The sequence below is a fragment of the Narcine bancroftii genome, chromosome 6 (assembly GCF_036971445.1).
Source record: "Narcine bancroftii isolate sNarBan1 chromosome 6, sNarBan1.hap1, whole genome shotgun sequence".
Classification (NCBI taxonomy): domain Eukaryota; kingdom Metazoa; phylum Chordata; class Chondrichthyes; order Torpediniformes; family Narcinidae; genus Narcine; species Narcine bancroftii.
In genome coordinates, this window is record NC_091474.1 from 9574612 (window position 1) to 9594642 (window position 20031).

Below are 20031 nucleotides of genomic sequence, written 5' to 3' on the forward strand. Positions count from 1 at the left end.
GTAAATTAATATGCATCAGGTACAAAATTGATTATAATTCTGAAATTTGAACAAAGGCAATAAGAGTAAGATCCTGATGTGAACTTGTCTGTCAAACTGGTAATGACAAAGTGTTCATATTGAAGTTTATTGAACTTTAGTATGGAGTAAGAATAAAACTTGTATCTGATATGATTTAAAGAGCATCTCGGAGGATAGATAGCAAGTTTAGTAAGATGATTACAGAACCTTGGGATTTGCTTTGAGATGATGCATCATACCAAGGTTTTTAACAACCTTGTTCAAGGTCAAACAATTGCATGGTGAAGGCTGGAGATTAGTTGGAGATGTCTGCTCTTTTGGTACTGGGTATTGAACAAACTAATGTATGAAAGAGGCTAGAGGGAACAGAAGAAGTAATGAGGTACATTGTTGCAAAGTGGTACACATGGAAACTTGATTTTCTTGGAATGATGTAGACCTCGTACAGAAAAGCGCAGGAGAAACTTAGCGGGTTGGTCACCATTCCCCATCAATGTTACAAATCAAGCAGGTGCTTGAATTAAAAGGGAGGGGGAGGGACACGGGCTGAGAAGTGGGGAGGGAGAGCAAAGGGCTAAGAAGGATATTTTGTTAATAGAGCGTGAGGGCAAGGGAAAGACTGGAGGAGGATTAAATGAAAAATGGAGAAATTAATATTGATGCTGATTAGATGGAAACTGAAGAGACGATACAAGGTGATGTTCTTCCAATTTTGCAGGTAGTCTCAACTTGACAGCACACGAGGCCATGGACCAACATGTCAGTGTTGCAATGGTGTGTGGAATTGGTGGTTGGCAATGAGAAGGTTCTTGCTGTTGCAGCAGACAGACCAAAACTGCTCAATGAAATAATCTCCCAGTCTGCATCCAGTCTTCCCGATGTAGAACATGCTGAATCGGAAGCACTGGATGCAAACTCTACAAGTGAAGTGTTGATTTTCTTGGAAGGACTGTTTGGGGCTTTAAATAGTGGTGAGGGAGGAGGTTTAAGTACATCACTTCTTGCAGCCATAAGGGGGAAATTGGGAAGGGAATGAGAGTTCTAGAAGTGGGGAGAGGAAGAGGTCTTGTGGTGAGGTCCTGTTGTAGGTGGTGGCAATTGTAGAAAATATTATGTTGGATGTGGAGGCTGGTGGCATAGGACAAGGTGAGCCCTGTCCTTGTGGCATCTGGGGAAGGGGTTAGGGCCAGTGTGTGGGAAGTAGAGATGTGAGTGAGGGTTGAATTAATGGCAGTAGAGGGGAAGCCACTTTTAATCCTGAAGGAGGAGGGCATCCAACTTTTGGATATATGGAGGAAACAACACCCAAAGGAAAAGGAATATTCATATTATTCGGGTAGACACAAAACATACTCAAGGATAGACCTATTCCTGTTTTCAGCCCACATTCAAGGGAGAGTTAGGAAAATGGAATATAAAGCTAGACTATTATCGGATCACTCACCCCTGTTATTGGCAATAGAGCTAGAGGACATCCCACCAAGAATGTATAGATGGAGATTAACTCCATGCTACTTAAAAGACAGGATTTTAGAGAATTAATTGAACGACAAATTAAAATGTACTTTGAAATAAATACGGAATCAATGAAAGATAAGTTTATACTATGGGATGCAATGAAAGCGTTCATCAGAGGGCAAATAATAAGCTATGTAACTAAGATGAAGAAGGACTACAATCGGGAAACAGAGCAGTTGGGAAGGGAATTAACAAATACAGAAAAAGAATTAGCAATAAAGGAAGATACAACTAAAAGAAGAGAATTGGCAGACAAAAAAATAAAATATGAAACACTACAAACATATAAGGTGGAGAAGAACATAATGAAGACAAAACAAATATTATGAACTAGGAGAAGAAACGCACAAAATTCTAGCGTGGCAGCTTAAGAAGAACAAACTAAAAGAGCGGTATTGGCATTAAGGAAAAAGGACAAACAAATTACATATAATCCAACAGAGATCAATGAAAACTTCAGGGAATTCTACGAGCAACTATATCAAACTGAAAATGAAGGGAAAGAAGACAAAATAGATGAATTTCTAACTAAAACTGAACTACCAAAATTACAGAGGATCAAAATAAATTAATAAAACTATTTGAAATAAAAGAATTACAGGACATATTAAAAAAACTACCGAACAACAAAACACCAGGCGAGGATGGATTCCCAATAGAATTCTATAAAACATTTAAAGACTTATTAAATCCTCCCCTCCTGGAAGTAATCAGCCAGATTGATAAAACACAAAACATACCAGATTCATGCAAAACAGCAATAATTACAGTAATACCAAAGACAGGGAAAGATCCACTAGCACCAGCATCATATAGACCAATATCTCTACTTAACACAGATTATAAGATAATAGCTAAACTATTAGCAAACATATTGGCCGACTATGTATCAAAAATAGTAAATCTAGACCAAACTGTATTTATTTTTAAAAAAATGAACAATGGACAATATCTGTAAATTTATTAACTTAATTCATGCAGTAGAAGGAAATAAAACTCCAACAGTAACGGTTGCTTTAGATGCAGAGAAGGCCTTTGACAGAGTAGAATGGAATTATTTATTCAAAGTACTACAAAAATTCAGCCCACCAGAGAAATATATTAATTGGATTAAAGCATTATATAAGGGGCCATTGGCGAAAGTGACAGTAAATGGATATATATCAAAACAATTTAACTTAAGCAGATCAACAAGGCAGGGATGTCCACTATCTCCCTCACTGTTCGCGTTAGCTATAGAACCACTAGCAGAACTGATAAGAACAGAAAACAAAATAAAAGAGAAGGAATATAAAATCAGTCTATTTGCAGATGACGTTATAATATACTTAACCAGAAATATCAATAAAAGAATTACATAGGAAATTGAGGGAATATGGAGAAGTGTCGGGGTACAAGATCAACGCAAATAAAAGTGAAGCAATGCCAATGAATAATGCGGATTTCACAAAGTTTAAGAAAGAATCACCATTTAGATGGCAAACACAAGCAATGCGATACCTAGGTATACAACTAAATAAAAATCTCGGCCATCTATATAAACTAAATTATCATCCATTAATGAAAAAATTACAAGATGACTTAGAGCATTGGAAAGACTTACCACTAACACTGATAGGAAGGATAAACTGTATTAAAATGTACATTTTCCCAAGGATACAATACCTATTTCAGTCATTACCAATTCACCTAACAGAAATTCTTCAAGGAGCTAAAAATAATAATGAAATTCTTATGGAAATGGGGGAAACAGAGGATAGCACTAAATAAATTAACAGAATGGTACAAACAAGAAGGCTTACAACTACCAAACTTTAAGAATTATTATAGAGCCGCACAATTAAGATACCTATCAGATTTTTATTAAACAAGGGAAAAACCAGATTGGACCAGATTAGAATTAGATAAAATAGGGGAGAAGATACCTGAACATATACTATATAAATGGGATGAAAAATTGGTGCAACGTAGGAATTCACCGGTATTGCATCATCTGCTCAACATTTGGAAGAAGATTCACGTAGAAAGGAATAAAACAAATTACCAACTACCAAAACTAATATTGACACAAAATCAACTAATCCCTTTCACAATAGATAACCTTTCCTTCAGAGAATGGGAGAGAAAAGGGATCAAAAGAATAGAAAATTGTTTTTTGGGAAATAAATGATTATCCTTTGAACAAATGAAGGATAAATATAATATAACTCACGATACAATGTTTGCATACCACCAACTGAAAACCTACTTGAAGGACAAATTGGGAAACAGTCTGAGGTTACCAGAAGGAAGCAATTTTGAATATGTGATTACAGACACAATGATAATTAAAAAATTTATAACAAACTTGTACATCAAACTGCAAGAAAAGGAGAACGAGGAAACAAACGGTAAACCTAAATAAAAATGGGAACAAGATCTAAACATAAAGATAAAGAATGAAACATGGGAGAAGCTATGCTCCGGAACTATGAGAAATACAATAAACACGAGGTTATGCATGATACAATATAACTGGATACACAGGCGATACATCACACCTCAAAAACTGTAAAAAGCAAATTCATGCAATTTGGACATGTGAGAAAGTGAAAAAATTTTGGGAAGATCTAAACCAGATATTAAATAAAATCACAAAAAGCAATATACTAAAAAACCCAGAGATCTTCCTCCTCAGTAATATAAGAAATAAAGAATTTGGACTTGATTTGGATGGAGCACAAAAAAGATTTGTTAGGATAGCCCTAGCTGTAGTAAAAAAATGTATTATGTCAACCTGGAAATTAGAAGACAACTTGAGAATACAACAATGGTACATAGAAATGAATAAATGTATTCCATTAGAAAAAATAACATCACAATATTCGAACAAATATGGGAGCCAATCATGAAATACAATAGAGAAATCCTACCATGGACTTCCACCACCTAAAATGACAGAAGGAGAAGATAACGAAAAGAACTGACTCAGTAAAATTTCTTGTTTATTTTTATTAAGTGACAACATTGTTTAACGGGTTTAATGTATCTTATAGATTGAACTTCAAATAAATGGGAAAGGGGGTGAGGGAGGGGGGAAAAGGGGGAGAAAATGACACTATATATTCAAGAGAAAATGTACCATGTATCTTGGTCAATATGGTTTATAGTGTGAAAAATAAAAAATTTAAAAAAAAAAGGAGGAGGGCATCTTGGATGTCCTGAAATAGAAGGCAAATCTGCAGATAATTTGTCTCCTGAAATGGAGATTGAGAGATTGAGAAAGGGGAGATGGTTGACAAACCTGGACCAAGTGAATTTGAGGTCAGAGTGGAAATGAGCAGCAAAGTGGATTAAATTGATGAGCTATCATGAGTTCAGAAGGCAGCACCAATGTGTCATCAATGTAATGGAAATCAGACCTGGCATCAAAGAAAGGCAGTCTGGAGGTTACATCAGGGTTCTGTCATTGAGACTCTCCATAAGGTGATTGCTCAGTGTCAGAAATGTCTGTTTTCTATGTACAATGCTCTTTGTACTTGCTATAACTTCATTTCCTTGAACAGTTGATGTAATGCTGCCTACATTTTAATGGCATGTATACTGTATCTAGTCAACAATGAAATAACACCATGTTAAAAGGAGAGACTGGATAGCCAAAGGACTTTTTTTTTCCCTGGAGCAAAGGAAGCTGAGTGTCCTTGCATAAAAATTGAGGGGCATAGTTAAGATGAATTGTTGATCTTTTTCAGGGTAGATAAACTGAGGGCATAAGTTTAAGGTGAGAAGATAAAAGATTGAAAAGGGAGCTGAGGAGCAGCTTTTTCCACAGATGGTACTTGTATGAAATGAGCTACATGGAAGTTGTCAAGATGAGTATAATTATGGCATTTAAAAGACATAGACATCTCTGCATAGAGAAAGTTTTTGGTGCCGTATGAAGGCAAATGGGTCCAGCTCATTTGGAAAACCTGGTTGGCGTAGATGAATTGTGCTGAAGGATATATTTTTGTGCTCTATGTTTGAATGACTTTGTGCATTTATGTACGATCAGGTTCAATCTTGACATTGGGTCTTGTGTTTGAGTCAACAAATTCCTCCAGTGACTATGTGGGTTTTTGTCTGCATTCCAAAGATGTGTAGGTTGGCAAGTTAAATGGCTGATACAACTTTCCCTTAGTAGAAAAGTTTCCGAATCTGGAGAAGCGTTGATTAGAATGAAGGAGAATAAAATGAGTCAGCCTAAGATTGGTATATAAATGGTTGATGATCATAGACTCAATAGGATGAAGGATGTGCTTGCTCTCTCTGATTCCATAAAAATTATTATCACCAGCTTGGAAAATGCTTTCAAGTGTATGGGAGAATTTGTGTAAAGTCAGATTACTGGAAGATGGGTCACTTTGTAACCGAGGAGCACCTGTCATTAAATTTGTTGTCAACCATAACTTTTCAAGCCTCTACCCTTTGCTCTGAAGTGGAATGGAGGATTGTTCTGGTGAATAGATAAGATTGAACCCAGATCACTGGAACTGAGACAGCAGGTCTACAAACTGCCACTTGCTGCTCAGTGCTGGAACACTAAACAATTAGACAATCTATCACAGCCCTTGGGGATGTGTGGGTAGGGAGATTTTTTTCCCCCTGAGTTGAAATTTTATGTTCAAAGGATTTTTAGTTAAAATTAATTTGATAGTCAATGCTTCCCTGACCTGGTTGGACGGGGTGGTGGGCTGAGGAGAAATAAACAGCAATCTCATTCACCTCATTTCCTTATTTCCACATTTTGCCTGTGAATAAGTTCATGATTTTGGAGATAGCTTTGAAATACTATATTTTTACAGGAACAATCTTGTTCTGATCATGAAGTAGAGGAGTAGTAAAATTTGTCGATGATTAACTTCACTGACACCTGATGGTGAGCATCCCAGATATTTACAGCATGTATGTTGTGTGTGGCAACACTACCTTGTTACTTGTAGTGTATCTGCAGTATTTGCTTTTGTGTTTTAATGATTACTGAATAAATTCTCTTTATCTTTGTAGCTATAAAGGAGCATCTGAGAAAGTTGAAGATTTGAATATGACAATCACTCAGTCTGAAGTGTGAGTGATCTTTCAATGGCTAAGAATTTGGTGCAGTTAAGATGAGATCTAATCTTTAAAGTATTTGTGGAGTGAAACACTAAAGCCTGCAGACACTGTGGCTGTAGTTAAAACAGATGCAGGAACTCGGCCTGTTTCACAGCGTCCATAAAGGTAAAAATATATTACCAACATTTTGGGCCTGAGCCCTTAAATGTACAATCAAAAAGCAGACAGATATCTAAAAGACTGGGGAGAAAAAGGGGGAAGAGTGGGAGAGGAGGAATCCAGACTAATAGACAAAGGGTGTTGATTGGCTATAATAAGAGGAAAGAAAGGTGAGATTTGATTTTTGGCTCTGAAGAGATAGAGGGAAAAGGGACGAGAGAACAAGAGGAAAGGAGACGGAATGAATGGGGATGTGGCGGGGAGGGGAAGAAAGATTTCAAACAGAAACTGAAGAAATCTATGTTAATTGCCAGACTGAATACAGGGTATTGTTCCCCAATTTGTGGGTGGTCTCAGTCTGGCAGTTCAGGAGACCATGGACTGACATTTCAGAAAGGGGATGGGGAATTGAAATGGGCGACGACTCGGAGATCCATGCTATTGTGGCAGACAGAACAGAGCTGCTCAATCAGTGCTCCTGTGTGGTCTTGATATCAGAGACTGAGTGCACACCGGGAGATCCCTTCATTGAGCACTTCTGATTTGGCCACAGTAATAGCGTGGATCTCCTCATAGCCACCCATTTCAATTCCCCATCCCATTCCTTTGCTGACATGTGTGCCCATGGTCTCGTGCACTGCCAGAATGAGACCACTTGCAAATTGGCGAACAGTCTGGGCACCCTCCAATCTTCTCTGGTTTCCATTTGAATCCCCTCATGCATGTTTGCTCCTCTACCTCCTTTCCTCTAGTTCTCTCTCCCCTTTTTCCTCTCAGAGACAGTCAAATTTCACATTTTCTCTTATTATATCCAATTAATACCTTTGCATCTGTTGGTTTGGATTCGACCTCTTCCATTCTTTCCTTCCCTTTCTCTCCCTAGTCTTTATTTCAGTCACATGCCTGCTTTTTGCTTTTACCTTGAACTCGTCAGACCCAAAATATTGGTAATATATCTTCCTGAGAATGTTGTGATACGGAGTTCTGTCAGCACTTGTGTGTTTATACTTTAAACTTTTTGCGTTTAGAGAACTTCTGTTGCCAAATTGTCAAGTTCTGCATACAGATGTGTATAAGAGTTTCTTTTGCCCTGTGGTGGCACAGTGGCTAGAGCAGTTGCCTCTCTGCTGCAATGACATGGGTTCAATCTGGACTTCTCGTGTTGTCTGTATGAAGTGTGCATGTTTTCCTGCGACTGTGAGTATTCCCAATTTGTTTTGGTTGCCTGCCGCATCTGAAGGAGATACTGGTAGTTTATTAGGCTGCTGTCATTTGCCCTGAGTGTAGAGATGAGTGGTTGAATCTAGGGGGAATTGATGGAAAGAATAAAATAGGAGCAGTGTAGAATTGGTGTAAATGGATGCTCAGTGATTAGTGTGAACTCAATGGGCTGAAGGGCATTTCACTACTCAAATCCACATTAAATAATTGTAATTACTGTGGATTGAGTTAAACAAGTAAAAATCTTATTCTGTTCTTGTAACTATATTAAATTAGTCGATTTTATCTTGGCCACTTATGGAATGGTAAATTCAGATTATTTAATTTGTATTGTTCGAAACTTTTCAGATTTGCATAAATTTCATCTCCCTGTTGATAAAAATTGCCCATTAAACACCACAAATTTAAACTTGAGAATTAACAACTATCCTTTTTATAAATTGACTATTAATTGAATTCTTCTGGCAGCATACGAACACTTTTTTCCTCAATCCTGCATGTAAATTCTCTCCCTCTCCCTAGATGTATTTTAAAAAAAACACAAAAAAACTGGCAACTGCAAAGTAATGAGCGAGTTGGCTAAGGTGGATTAGAATTTAATTAAAAGAATTGGCGAATTCAGGACAGTTAACCAGCATGGACGTGGCTCCAGTCTATTGTGAATAAAGCCTGTCAGTTTTACATAACTTCCAGTCTTTTGGAGTTATTGATGGTGCATCAATCTCTGTGTGGGGGGGGGGGGGGGGGGGAAACGAATTGGCAATGGATAGGCAATAGGTAATGGAACCAATCACTGCAATATTTTATAACCTACTCAGATGGGAAAAGTAAATCACTCACAGCTAACAAAAGTAATTTAGGCAATAGCTCACGAGCAGTTGTATTTTGTTAGAAAAAAACTTGAGGGTTGGGAGCAGTTTAGAATTCAACAAAAAATGAATCAAGATTTAAAGAACTTAAAGCAAAAATAAGACTAAACTGACAAGGAGCATAAAATGGCTGCGAAAGGTTTTACAAAGATGTAAAACGACAAGATTCAGGAAGTTGAAATTAAATCACTTGATGTCAAAACAAATGGGAAACAAAAACATGGCAGAGTAACTAAACAAGTAGTTCAGTTTTGTTTTCGTGTTAGAGGACAAAAATCAAGTCCAGAATATTTGGGAACCAAGAGTGTAATAAGTGGTTGAAGAAAATTAATGCATAATTTTTAAATTAATACTAACTGGAGCAATTAATGACAGTGGAAGATGATCAATTCGGAGAGGCTCATCGACATCCCAGAATACTAGAAGAGATACTCATTTGGGTTATGGAATAATTACTGGAGAAGTGATCAGAAAAAAAAACCAAAACTACAGATGATTTGGTCTAATGTGAATAGTCGATCAGAAATCAGACACTATTTTAAAAGATGTCATAACAAGATGTCTAGAAAATATAAACAGGGATCAATTTATCCTAATGATTCTTGAGGATATGACTGATGAAACTCAGCAAAAAGCAAGTGGATGTGATATTTGGAAGGCCTTTCTTCCTGTTGCATGTTTCTTGAGTTCTGCACGTTTCTTTAGTTTTGCACATTAACTTGTGTAGTATTGCCATGTGATGACATAAATTTAAATTTGGTTGACAGATATAAAATTTGAAGTTTTTTTTTGGAAATGCAATCTGTGTTTGTCGTTGGGACCATACTATTCATAATATGTATTAATTATTTGGAAGACAGAACCAACTATAGCTTTTTGGGTTTTACAGTGAATGAAACTCGGTGTTGTTTTTGAGAATCCAAAAATCTTCAATGTGATTTATACTCACATTGAATAAATGGGGAAATAGATTGTCCCGTCCTCTGCATAATTGTTACAATATCTTGGTAGGAAAAGCAAAGGCTGGATGGTGATTGAGAAAAGGATCTGAGTGTCTTTATTCACACTAAGTATTGGCATTGGTGTAATTGTGTTTGGTATTGATGGCATAGGGAGCAAGCCACATCTACTAAATTTGTGAACGGCATAAAATTTGGTAGTATTAAGAGGTGTGAAGGGTACTGGAAAATGAAATGTGTAAGAAAGAGGAGAAACACTATCAAAGGATACTTTTCAGAAAGAGGAGACGACTTGGGGCATGTGTGCACAAAACCATTCAAAGTGTCAGAGCAGGATGTGAAGGCAGCGAAAAGGGCATGATGTATAAATTGGCACTTCTGCCAAAGAACCACATGATTTAAAAAGTTGTTCTAAATCTTGATAAAATGCTGATCAGTCCTTGACTGATGTGCTGCTAATTCTGTTGGCTGGGTTTTACGAGGGACGAGAAGATGAGAGGATCCAGAAAAATTTGACAGAATGGTGTCTGAGATAAAGGACTTTAGTTGCAGTGTAGATGAGATGGCTCAGAGTGTTTTCTTGGAAAAGGGAAAGTAGAAGGATTTGATAAAATCCTAGAAAAGGGTGAGGGTTCTGATCAGGGAAAATGGTAGGAAGTTGGTCCCTTGAGTGGGAGGAGGGGTTGAGGATCAAAAGTCACAAGAATAAAACAGAAGTAAGGAGATGATGGCAACATAACTTTTTTAATGCATCATACAGTTTGAATCTGGAATACATCACCTGTTGATGCTCTGGAAGGAGATCCTATTGTATCAAATGGGAATTGTATAAATAAGGTGAAAACATATTTGCAAGCTAAGATGGGAGCATGCAGGTGGAACATAGCCAGGATTGACGAAGTATCACTGTTGTAAACGTTCTGTGATACCCACATCATGAGATTGTGATCTTGGATTCTAAATGTGCCATCAGAAATGGTATCCTCACTGCATCTAACATATTAATCTTTACACTTCAAAGTGAATTTCCCCCAATTAAAAAAAAAACTGACAAAAACAGGCCTGGTTAATTGGTGATTTATTATTCCCTTGGCACACCATTCTTGGAATTTTTCTGCTAATGCTTTATCACATTGGCTCTATGTTAATTTTATTCTTTCTAGCAAAGGAGTATGGTGGAAGTCCTGGAAATACTGAAAATAATATAAAAACAGGAAATATCTTCATTTTCTTGTTATTTGGATGGTTCTTAATCTTTGTAATTTGGAAACTTTCAGTTAGTAGAAACATCACCAAGTTGTGGTGCAATGTACATCTTTTATTGAGATGGTGAATTTCTCTTTTGTGCTGAGGAAATTCTTCAAATTGGACTGCCATGTGATATCATCTTCTCTCCTGTCCTCCAAGACATTAGGAAATTTTCTAATTTAGAGGCCTTGCTTTGGGGATACAAAATTGGCTTACCCATAGAAGGCAAAGGATGGTTGTGGAGATCAGTGACCATTGATGTTCCACAAGGATCTGCTCTGGGACTTGTTTTGTGATTTAAAAAAAAAAAAATGACATGGATGAGGAAGTGGATGGGTGAGTAAGTATGTGGATGATGCAAAGGTTTGTGGTGTGGAGGGTTGACAGAAGTTGGAGGGACATTGATAGGATGCTGAACTGGGCTGGGAATTGGCAGATGGAAAAGCCTGATTAGCAAACATGCATGAGGTAGGGTTGAGTGAGGTTGGTTGCTTCTCTTGGAGCAGGGGTTCCCAACCTTTTTGTTCCTCTGTACCCCTTGGGTATTTTTTTAGGTTCCCGAGTACCCCTAAAAATTAAGGATTTTAAAAAAATCATTGTGCAATCTGACTGCAGATTACAACACCATGTATTGTACAGTAGTGGTTATTCTCTCAGACCCAATGTACCCCCTGAAAAGTGCAAATATACCACTGGGGGTATATGCATCCCAGATTGGGAAACCCTATCTTGGAGTGACAGACAATGAGGGGTGACCTGATGGAAGTAATGAGAGGTATTGATTATGTTGATGTCCAGAGGCTTTCTTCCCCAGAGCTGAAATGGCTAACACAAGGGGATATAGTTTCAAAGTGCTTGGGAGTAAGTACAGGAGGAATGCAAGAGCAGTTTTTCAGGATCATTGGTGAATGGAATGCTCTACCAGCAACAGTGCTGGAGGCAGGAAGGATAGGATCTTTTGAGAGACTATTAGATAGGTATGTGGAACTAAGAAAAATGGAGGTAAATTCTAGATGCAGTTCACTTAGCTCCTGTTAGAATCTTGCTGTTGTGGTTCTGTCCTTCCTTGGATCACAAGACCAGACTTGTGCACAATTATGACTGTATTTGTGCCAGAATCCAATATAATGGCAGTAATTTATTTTTTAGACATGCAGCATGGTAACAGGCCATTTCAGCCCTTCTGTCATGCTGCCCAATTTGCACCAAATTGACCTATGCTTCTGGTACATTTTGAACAGTGGAGGAAACTTGAGCCCCCGGGGGGAACCCACACAGACTCAGGGAGAAGGTACCAAGTCCTTACAGACAATGGGGGACTTGAACCTTGGTGCTGATCACTGGCGCTATAAAGGCATTGTGCTAACTGCTATGCCAACTGTGCTACCCCTAAATGTGTTTGCTTCTGTACTCAAACCCACTTGCAGGTAGGTCCAAAGTAGTAACTTTTTTAAAATACTTACTGTACTGAAAGGTAATTTAAAGTGGTTCATGTACAAGGATAGTCACATCTCAGTGTCTGCCAATGTGTACCTTTTTTCAAAAACTTCTCAGTATGCTATGATCTTTAGGTAAATGTTAAACTATAATTCATATGTGGTATATAATTCTATCTCTCTCTCGCTCGCTCTGTCTCTCTCTCGCTCGCTCTGTCTCTCTCGCGCTCGCTCTCTGTCTCTCTCGCGCTCACTCTCTCTCTCTCATTCTCTGTCTCTCTCTCGCTCTCTCTGTCTCTCTCGCTCGCTCTGTCTCTCTCGCTCGCTCTGTCTCTCTCGCTCGCTCTGTCTCTCTCGCTCGCTCTGTCTCTCTCGCTTGCTGTCTGTCTCTCTCGCTCGCTCTCGGTCTCTCGCTCGCTCTCTATCTCTCTCTCGCTCGCTCTCTGTCTCTCTCTCGCTCGCGCTCTGTCTCTCTCTCGCTCGTGCTCTGTCTCTCGCTCGCGCTCGGGCTCGCACTCAGGCTTGCCCGCCCTCGAGAATCCTTTTGGTCTCAGATTGCACAGGTAGATAAAAACTACCTGTTCAAACTTGTTTTCGTTGTTCAAGTAAATCTGCTGTTCCTCTGTCACTTTCAAACAAGTGTTCTCAATTTGGTGACAGTGGTGTATGACTTACTTCCCATATGTATTAAGAGCAAAACAGCTATTTGTATTAATTAATGAAATTAATTATTCCATGTAAATAATGGAAGATTCAGATAAAAGCCAAATTAATTGTTAAATTATCTATTTTGGTCCATTGAAATGATTATGCACATTCTGGATGAAAGACTTGCTGTATTTTCATGCATTTAACATACACACATAAAATGAAGAAAATCATAAATTGTATTTTTATATTTTAAAAAAATTGTATAACATGCATGTGCATGTGCTGCACCAGTGTGGTATTCTAAATTTTGACAAATCAATTTGCATTTAAATGGAACATGAGATGAGGCACATACCAATATATGCCACAGTTATTCTCCTGCAATTAACACCCAATCAACTTTGCCCAGAGATGTCAATTGCCCATTATATAGATGATATCCTGCTGCGACACATTAACAAGCTTTGGAGAGGAAACAATTAAATAGATTGAAGACAGGCTTCAGAGTTATGTATGCCATTAATATTTATAGTCATATCATTCATCATGGCCATCTCATATTCTGTTTACACCTCATTTTCACTTCCTCACCAGCACTTTTCCCCGTTTTCATCTCTGTTTTTCTGTTTTCCCTTTTTGAACTCAATGTATGACAACACATTTAAAACATAAAATACTTCAACAACTCCCACATCTAAAATTCCCTTAACCCCAAATGTTTCTCTCCCCCCCCCCCCCCATTCTCTGAGTTGCCCCTTGTCCCTTGCCGGACAACCACAACTCCCCCCTCCATTTGGATTGCGAACCCGCTCGCTAGTGTCAACTGATTTCGCAGTGACTGTTATTCTCTCCCAACCAACCCCCTCCAGAAAAGACTTTTATCTTCACATATAACAAAGCTCACCCTCTTTTTTTCCCCCTTACTTCCTTTCTTCACTTTTCTTTCCCTTCTTTAGTTTTTACTTATTATTTTTACATCTTTATATGTAGTTTGTCGTCGTTCTTGTTACATCTTGTCATCTCTCCTTCTGTCCTGCAGGCGTTTTAAAAATTCTCGTGCTTTCTCAGGATCCTAGAACAGTCTGTTTTGCTCCCCCGGGATAAATATTTTAAGCACAGCTGGATATCTTAACATAAATTTATAGCCTTTTTTCCATAGGATCGATTTTGCTGTGTTAAACTCCTTCCTCTTCTTTAGGAGTTCAAAACTTGTGTCTGGGTAAAAAGATATTTTTTGACCCTTGTATTCCAATGGTTTTTTTGTCTTCTCTGATTTTATTCCTTGCCCTCTCCAGTATATTTTCTCTTTTCGTGTATCTCAGAAATTCTACTAAAACGGATCTTGGTTTTTGTTGTGACTGTGGTTTTGGGGTTAGTGTTCTGTGTGCCCTTTCTATTTCCATTCCATCCTGTATTTCTGGCATTCCCAGGACCTTTGGGATCCATTCTTTTATAAATTCTTTCATATTTGTGCCTTCTTCATCTTCCTTAAGGGCCACTATCTTTGTTGTTTCACCTACTATAGTTTTCCATTATATCCGTCTTCTGAGCTAACATCTCTTGTGACTTTAACTTTTTAAACCTTGGTTGTGAATAATTGGTGTATTGGCAGGTACTGCTTTGAAAATTGCTCCTTTATTGCTATCGTCTCTGAAGATGCTTTGAAATGGAGCTACGGAAATTAAAATGTTCATTTACTATCTTCAGAATGTTTAAAAACACTAAAATGGTTGCTTTGCGAATGGAAAGATGTTTTCAAATTCGCATTGGACTTCGTGGAAGAATATTTGACATTACCTCCAATCACCTTAAATTCTGTTGATGTTCAATCAACCCTTATTCTTGGCCAGTGTGAACTGCAGCACTCATCCACAAAAGAGGAAAAAATGATTAACTGTGGATTTTGGGCTAGATTACTATTAAGAAATGTAATAAATATGCTTTACTGATTTTTCAGCTGTTTTGAATTTTGCATTTAACATTTTCTTGTTAATGATTTAGCTTGTATAAACTTTTTTCCATTTTGAAAATGAATGAAAAATTTATATTTGTATGTATTAGCACCATGTGCAGATGCACTGAAATACTTGTATGCTACATCAGTACATAAAATACACTGACAAACAATAAGTATAAATCACCAAAGGGGATCCTTTGTGATGTTCGCTGCCTTCTTGAGGGAGCTCTTCACATAAATGGGAAGTCTACAGTTTCAATGGTCTTGGTTAGATTTGTGACTTAATGCAGCCTTCTGTATTCCTGGTCTTTCAATTTTCAGTTTACTCATTTTTTAATTGCTCCTTCAAATCTGTCTTTGACCCTGTTTCTTTGTGGTTTAGCAACAATTTTTTATTTGATAATGCTTCTGTAAATTCTCTTGAGGTTTCCTAGTTTTGCAGGCACAGTATTGTTAGAAATTACTGAATCGTTGATTTCCTTTCACCTTGAAGGCTGGTCAAAATTTAGCCTTGATTGGTGAAATGTAAGGCTCCTTATGAAGCTCAACTATGCTTTGTGTGCAAGGGGGAGGGCAGGAAAAGTCTAGTTTTTGATGGGGATATGGCAATTTTATTATACTTCCCCATTCAGTATAAATTGTCAATATCCTGAAAGGACTACTAGTGGTGGTGAGGTGAGTTGGCATGAAGAAGACTCTGAACTGCAGTACTTGTTGGTTGTGTCGATTATAGAATTCCAGTTCTTGATGCTTCCTTACGCCACTGTAGTGAATTTCTTTGTCTCAAGGTCTGCAGTTTGTTTATTAGAAAATTGTGTTTTTCATTTGTCATGAACAAGTCAAGAAATTGTGTTTTACGGCATTCATTTCTAACAATGGTATCAGAATACACTTTTGATTTATAAATAGTTGAAATATAGAATGAAAGACAGTAATTTATTTGAGAAAGTGAAGAGATTTGTTTCTTTGTACCTTGTGATCGGTAATGGAAGCAGAGGAGCATGATATTAAGCTATTACAACAGAAACTTGAGAGCTTTGAGGTTGGAAGGCAGAGCAAATGATGACTAATAGATCAAAATTACTGTCAGTTCGTTCAATTGACTAATCTCTCTAGTTTGGTGCAATCTGATATATTGAGTAGTTTTATCGACGTACTGGGTCTACTCCCTCTACTGTCATTTGATTCCAGTATTTTTAATTATTCTATGCTTTTATTAGTAAATGCAATTTAAAATTGCTATTAGTACAATAACTTATTTCTATTCAGTTGTCTTGTACTCAACACCACATCTTTTCTGCTAAATGTTGTAGCTGTAGCGGCAGCTACACTGTTCATGAAAGAACACACACAACCAGAAGGGGTGAGCTCAGTGAGCAGACTAGTTTATTGCAGGCTGCTGGGCTGCTCTTGCTCCCAGCCCGGACCTGGCTGAGAACTGTGCTGGAGGGCGCTGACGTCACCTGCGCGTCACGTGGTCCCCCAGCGCGGGCTTCTGAGCCCTGTGCTGGGAGGAAGGGAAAACCCTCAACGGTGCCATTTTGGCCGATTGCCCCGCTGCGTGGCTTATAAGCGGGGCCGGTTTGCCTGCCTAGGGGTGAGCCGCCACACAACCCCCCCCTGAACTGGCACCAATGTCCTTTTTCGCCGGGCGGCCTTGCTGCTTGGGCTGGGCTATAACCACAGGCTTGGTGGGATCGAGGTGCGCTGGCTTCAGCCTGTCCACTGTAAACAGCTACCGCCTGCCGCCAATGTTCAGCATGAAAGTAGAGCCGGAAAGCTGTACAATCCTATACGGCCCCTCATATGGTCGCTGCAGAGGTGCCGGGGTTGTGCCCCGCCGAACGAAAACTTACTCCGCGGAAAGCAATTCGCCGGGAATGTGAGACGGGCGGGTGCCATGCCTGGGTGACGGTGGACGTTCAAACTAGTCCAAGCCTTCCCTGAGGTGAGGAAATAGTTCGTGCGGCGACCACTGGGAATGTGAGGTGCGTTGATGAACACACCAAGTTGTGCCAACGGTGCACTGTAAACCAGCTCAGCAGATGACGCCTGCAGATCTTCCTTGGGAGTGGAGCGAATGCCCAGGAGCACCCAAGGCAGTTCGTCCGCCCTGTCGGGACTGATGAGGCGGGCCATGAATGCTGACTTAAGGTGGTGGTGCAGATGTTCGACCGGTCCATTGGCCTGCAGGTGGTAGGCCGTGGTGGGGTGTAGCTGGATCCCCAACCTGTTGGCAAGCTGTGCCCAGGGCACAGATGTGAACTGGGCACCCCGATCGATGGTGAGGTGACCTGGGACGCTGAACCGAGTGACCCAACCGTGCAACAGTGCTCGGGAGCAGGAGTCGGTGGAGGCGTCTGGCATCAGGATCGCCTTGGGCCAGCGAATGGTGTGGTCCACCATCGTAAACAGGTAACAGATGACCCGGGAAACGGATAAGGGCCCGACGATGTCCACGTGAATGTGGCTGAACCGTTCCCGGACGTGCTTGAACTCCTGTACGGGGGCCCTGGTGTCCCTGTGCAGCTTGGACGTCTGGCAATAGGTGCATGTTCTGGCCCAGCCCGCGATCTGCTTCCACAGCCCATGCCATATGAATCTGTCTGCCACCATCCAGACCGTGGACCTGATGGACGGATGTGAAAGGTTGTGGATGTGATGAAAGACCTGCCTGCGCCACTGCTGGGGAACCACTGGCTGTGGGGTGCCCATGGAGATATCACACAGAATGGTGCCTTCGCTGCTTGGAGTCGGTTTCACGGCTATAGCACTGATCCCAGGCTCGCTCATGATGGGTTCAAATATGTTTGAATCAGTCGGAGTCACCAATTCCTGCAACAACTCTGCTCAGTGAGCAGACTAGTTTATTGCATGCTGCTGGGCTATACTTATGCTCCCAGGCTGAACCTGGCTGAGAACCGTGCTGTAGGGTGCTGACGTCACCCGGGCGTCACGTGGTCCCCCAGCACAGGGATTCTGAGCCCTGTGCTGGGAGGAAGGGAACACCCGTGACGGCGCCATTTTGGCCGGCTGCCCCGCCGCGTGGCTTACAAGTGGGGCTGATTCGCCTGCCGAGTGGTGAGCCGCCACAATACAATACTTGCATCTTTAATGCGGTCGCAAAACAACGATTTTACGACAATGAATTCTGATTCTGACCCCTCCCACTGCTGGGAAGTGGACTCAAATATTTTATGAAACAGAACAGGGGCGGGAATTGTGGGCAGTTTTTATTTTTGTGTGGTTCAGAAGCCCGCGCTGGGGGACCACGTGACACCCAGGTGACGTCAGCGCCCTCCAGTGCAGTTCTTAGCCAGGTCTGGGCTGGGAGTACAAGTGCAGCCCAGCAGCCTGCAATAAACAATTCTGCTCACTAAGCTCAGCCTGTCTGGTTGCGCGTAGGAGCAGAGTAGCTGCCGCTACAATTGGTGAACACGACTGGTTCAAATGTCTTTTGAACCCATCATGAGTGAGCCTGGGATCAATGCTACAGCCGTGAAACTGCCTGAATTCTGGGTTCAGGAGCCGGAGACCTGGTTCGGCCACGCGGAGCTCAGTTTCACCTCCACCAGATTTCGTCCAACACGACAAAATTCTACCATGTGGTCGCTGCCCTAGACCAGACCACTGCCAGTCGCGTGGTGGACCTCGTTCAGCACCCACCCGCTGAAGACAAATACGAAACCATCAAGCGAGTGCTTACCGGATCCCTCGGACTATCCAGACACCATCGTGCCGCTCGGATACTGCACCTCGACACCCTGGGGGACAGGTCCCCAATGGACAAGATGCTCGCGCTCATGGGTGAGAACACCAACTACCCACTCTTTAAGCGCATTTTCCTCGTCCATATGCCCGGGGTCATCTGGCCGCTGCTGGTCCAGGAGAGCTTCACCGACCCGAGGAAAGTTGCCCAGAAGGCCCAAGAGGTGCAGTATCCGAGCGGCACGATGGTGTCTGGATAGTCCGAGGGATCCGGTAAGCACTCGCTTGATGGTTTCGTATTTGTCTTCAGCGGGTGGGTGCTGAACGAGGTCCACCACGCGACTGGCAGTGGTCTGGTCTAGGGCAGCGACCACATGGTAGAATTTTGTCGTGTTGGACGAAATCTGGTGGAGGTGAAACTGAGCTCCGCGTGGCCGAACCAGGTCTCCGGCTCCTGAACCCAGAATTCAGGCAGTTTCACGGCTGTAGCATTGATCCCAGGCTCACTCATGATGGGTTCAAAGACATTTGAACCAGTCGTGTTCACCAATTGTAGCGGCAGCTACTCTGCTCCTACGCGCAACCAGACAGGCTGAGCTTAGTGAGCAGAATTGTTTATTGCAGGCTGCTGGGCTGCACTTGTACTCCCAGCCCAGACCTGGCTAAGAACTGCACTGGAGGGCGCTGACGTCACCTGGGTGTCACGTGGTCCCCCAGCGCGGGCTTCTGAGCCCCGTGTTGGGGGAAATGGAAAACCCCCGACGGCGCCATTTTGGCCGGCTGCCCCGCTGTGTGGCTTACAAATGGGGATGGTTCGCCTGCCTAGTGGTGAGCCACCACATAGCTTTATAAAATTTTTAAAACTCAAATATTATAGCTTTTTTGTGGACATACACAGATTTGGGTGCTTCACTGTTAGATTTTTTTTGTTCTGATTAATTTGATATATTTTTAGATTTTAGTGTATGCCAGCCCAACTAATCATTTTTTTGTTTAAACAGTTATAAGAAGACTCAGGCAACACTTTCAACTGCTGGAACAAAGACCTCCAGTGTCATATCGAGTGTTGGAACAGTTCTTAGTAGGACGCTGGGAGAAATTAAGTAAGTTTGCTCATGAAAGACTCTTGTACTTGGAAATTTTGCTGTGCTAACATGATGATCCTTTGAGTTGTTCCTTTATTCTTCAATTCCACCAACATATCAGAAATG

At 40.8% G+C, this 20031-nt stretch overlaps 1 protein-coding gene across 6 annotated transcripts in view; it reads left to right on the forward strand.

Annotated features, from left to right (window-relative positions):
* The window catches only part of tpd52l2b (tpd52 like 2b), a 59552-nt gene that overhangs the window by 22745 nt on the left and 16776 nt on the right, over positions 1 to 20031 (forward strand). For 4 of the 6 annotated variants that reach the window (XM_069883879.1, XM_069883874.1, XM_069883875.1 and 1 more), the window contains exons 4-5: positions 6565 to 6624; positions 19822 to 19923. In XM_069883879.1, coding sequence (XP_069739980.1) covers positions 6565 to 6624; positions 19822 to 19923 — 162 coding nt within the window. The remainder of the gene's footprint in view (positions 1 to 6564; positions 6625 to 19821; positions 19924 to 20031) is intronic. The other 2 variants (XM_069883877.1, XM_069883880.1) reach the window with 1 other exon arrangement.